Source organism: Echinops telfairi, unplaced genomic scaffold (genome assembly GCF_000313985.2).
Source record: "Echinops telfairi isolate 266 unplaced genomic scaffold, ASM31398v2 ScPeMD7_7417;HRSCAF=8455, whole genome shotgun sequence".
NCBI classification, from domain to species: domain Eukaryota; kingdom Metazoa; phylum Chordata; class Mammalia; order Afrosoricida; family Tenrecidae; genus Echinops; species Echinops telfairi.
This window is the reverse complement of record NW_022111317.1, coordinates 5,898,911-5,901,224: the sequence shown is the minus strand read 5'-3', so window position 1 is coordinate 5,901,224 and position 2,314 is coordinate 5,898,911. Positions and strand designations below refer to the sequence as shown.

The 2,314-nt window shown below is 64.2% G+C and overlaps 1 protein-coding gene across 1 annotated transcript in view; it reads right to left on the bottom strand.

Annotated features, from left to right (window-relative positions):
* Positions 1-1,121, bottom strand: part of CDC42BPG (CDC42 binding protein kinase gamma) — a 14,042-nt gene extending 12,921 nt beyond the window's left edge. Inside the window, exons 1-5 of the mRNA XM_045297178.1 lie at positions 1,025-1,121; positions 757-848; positions 586-669; positions 160-255; positions 5-53 (exon numbers count right to left, since the gene is read on the bottom strand). Coding sequence (XP_045153113.1) covers positions 5-53; positions 160-255; positions 586-669; positions 757-848; positions 1,025-1,121 — 418 coding nt within the window. The remainder of the gene's footprint in view (positions 1-4; positions 54-159; positions 256-585; positions 670-756; positions 849-1,024) is intronic.
* Between the last annotated feature and the right edge of the window lie 1,193 nt (positions 1,122-2,314).

The window sequence follows — 2,314 nt, the reverse complement described above, 5'->3', positions numbered from 1 at the left end:
CGGCTCAGCAGGGTGAGGAGGTCCCCCCCGGCATAGTAATCCATCACCAGGTACTGGGGGGTGGGGGTAGGGGCAGAGATCAGCCTGGGGCGGGGGCTGGGGGTGTCTCGACATCCCTGGCCTCCGGGGTCATTTGCCCACCCTGCCCAGGGGCCTCACCAGGCACTCCTCATCCTGGAAAGCATAGTGCAGGGCGGTCACCCAACGGCTGTCCCCCTTCACCAGGACATCACGCTCCTCTCGGAAGCAGGCGGTCTGCAGCAGAGGAGGAGAGAGGTGGATGAAGTCAAGGCCCGGACCCTGCAGTTGGCCCAGGGCACCGAGGAGAAAGACCCCCGGTAAGTCCAGGACGCTGATGGCAGGCCCAGCCTTGCCCTGCCCCAGGCGGTGGGCCTCCGTGTTGTCTAAAGGGCATGGGACCAACCTGCTGGCTTTTAAGAAAGGCTAAGGTCGACGGGGCGGTGGGCAGATGTTGGGGATGGCACCCTCGGCTTGTTTGGCTGCAATGCCCAGCCCCTGTCTGGATGCCCATGGGTGCCCCCGACTATTGGTGGGTGCCTGAGTCCCACCAGGCCCCAAACTGACCTCAGCCCGCTTCAGCATGTCCCACTTATGCAGTATTTTCATGGCAAAGATCTGGCCACTGTCCCTCTGCCTCACCACGGCAACCTGTGGCCATGAGGAGGTAGGGTTAGCAAGCTGTTGGGGTGCAAGCATCTCCCGGGCCCCTCACTCCCTGCAGGCTACTCTGCTCACCTCCCCAAAGGCTCCTCGGCCGATCACCTTCAAGATTTCAAAGTCCTCTCTCTGCAGACGCAGCTCTTTCACCTTCGCGACGAAGGGGCTGGCTGAGGCGGTACAAAGAGGGGTTCAGGGCACTGGGAGGTGGGGGGGTGGGCAGGAATGTCCTCCCAGGGAGGATGGCAAGGAGGAGGAGGTGGCGCAGAGGGGCAGAAGGTGGAGGCACTGGCTCTGCCCACCACCTAGCCCTCTGGCTTCCCTAATCCAGGGCTCTGGGACCCACCTCCAGACTTCAGGCTGCCTCTGCCCCAGGGGGCTGATGGGACTTCTAGTTCTTTCCTGCCTGGAGGGCGGGGGCTGACACTGGCTGGCCAGGACATTCTAGGGCTGCTGGCGGCACCACTTTCACCCCAACTGTAGTGCTTGGCTCCCAGCAGTGCCAGGCGGAGCCTGTCAGGGGGGACCTGACGGGTGACATTCCTTGTTCCCAGAGAAGCTGAGGACTCCTCCAATAGGAGCTGTGGGCCTGGGTCCAGAGACCCTGCAGCCCCAGAGGCATGGGCAGCCCCAGAGGGCAGGTAGGACTGATGGTCCTGTAGGGCCTGGGCGGAAGGGTGGTCTCTGGACTTCCCATGTGAGGCTGCCTCAGTGGGCCCAGGGTCTCGAGACTCCAAACCCAGGCCAAGGGAAGCGCTCCTGGGTGGCGTGTCCAGTCCACTGGCATCCGAGGGCGTGAGCACGCAGGACCCCTCCCAGTCGGACCAGCCCTGCAACTCGGGACCTGCCTCCTCCAACTGGGGCCTGGCAGCGCCTCCGCCTTCCCTTAGCCTTGGCTTCCCAGGAGGAGCCCTCCTGGCCCTCCCAGTCCCCCACCCAACCCAGGAGTAGCCCCAGGCCTGGAGGAAGCTCGGGGAGGCTAGGAGTGCCCAGGGGGGATGGGGGCAGCTGAGGGCTGGCTCCCTGCCTCAGTTTCCCCTGCCAGGAGGTGAACTCCCACTAGCTAGCTGGGCGGGCCTGAGGGGCGGGGGGCAAGAGAGCAGTTCCACAGGTTCATCAGGAAGAACCCCTGCAGCGGGGGTGGAATGGGAGCGCACAGGGCTTTTTCCCCCAGGCCTCTGTGGAGAGGCCAGGAGAAGTGGCCACAGGCCTCCAAGAGGTGACTAGCCATCAGCCAGCTAGGGACCATGTCTAGGACCCTCACTGAAAGGGTCCCAGCCCAGCTGTTCAGCCCCCTCACCTTACTGGAGGCGGGGCCTGGGGTGCTTTGGGGCAGGAGCAGGGACAAGTTGGGGCAGGAGAGGAGTGAGTCACAGCCCAATGAGTTACCTGGGGAGATGTCAACAGGCCCCCAACACGCTGGGGTCCCAGGCAACAGTGCCAGAGGCAGGTAGGGAGGAGTGCATGAGAGAGAGACAGAGAGAGACAGGGAGAGACTCTCACAGGGGCTGGTGAGAGCAGAGCCGGACACAAACATACAGAGAGGAGCCCCAGGACATGGGCAAGCTGGGTCCAAGGCCTCCCAGGGGAGGAATGGGCTGAAGCTGTGCCCATGCCAGGCCGGGCCCTGTGCCTC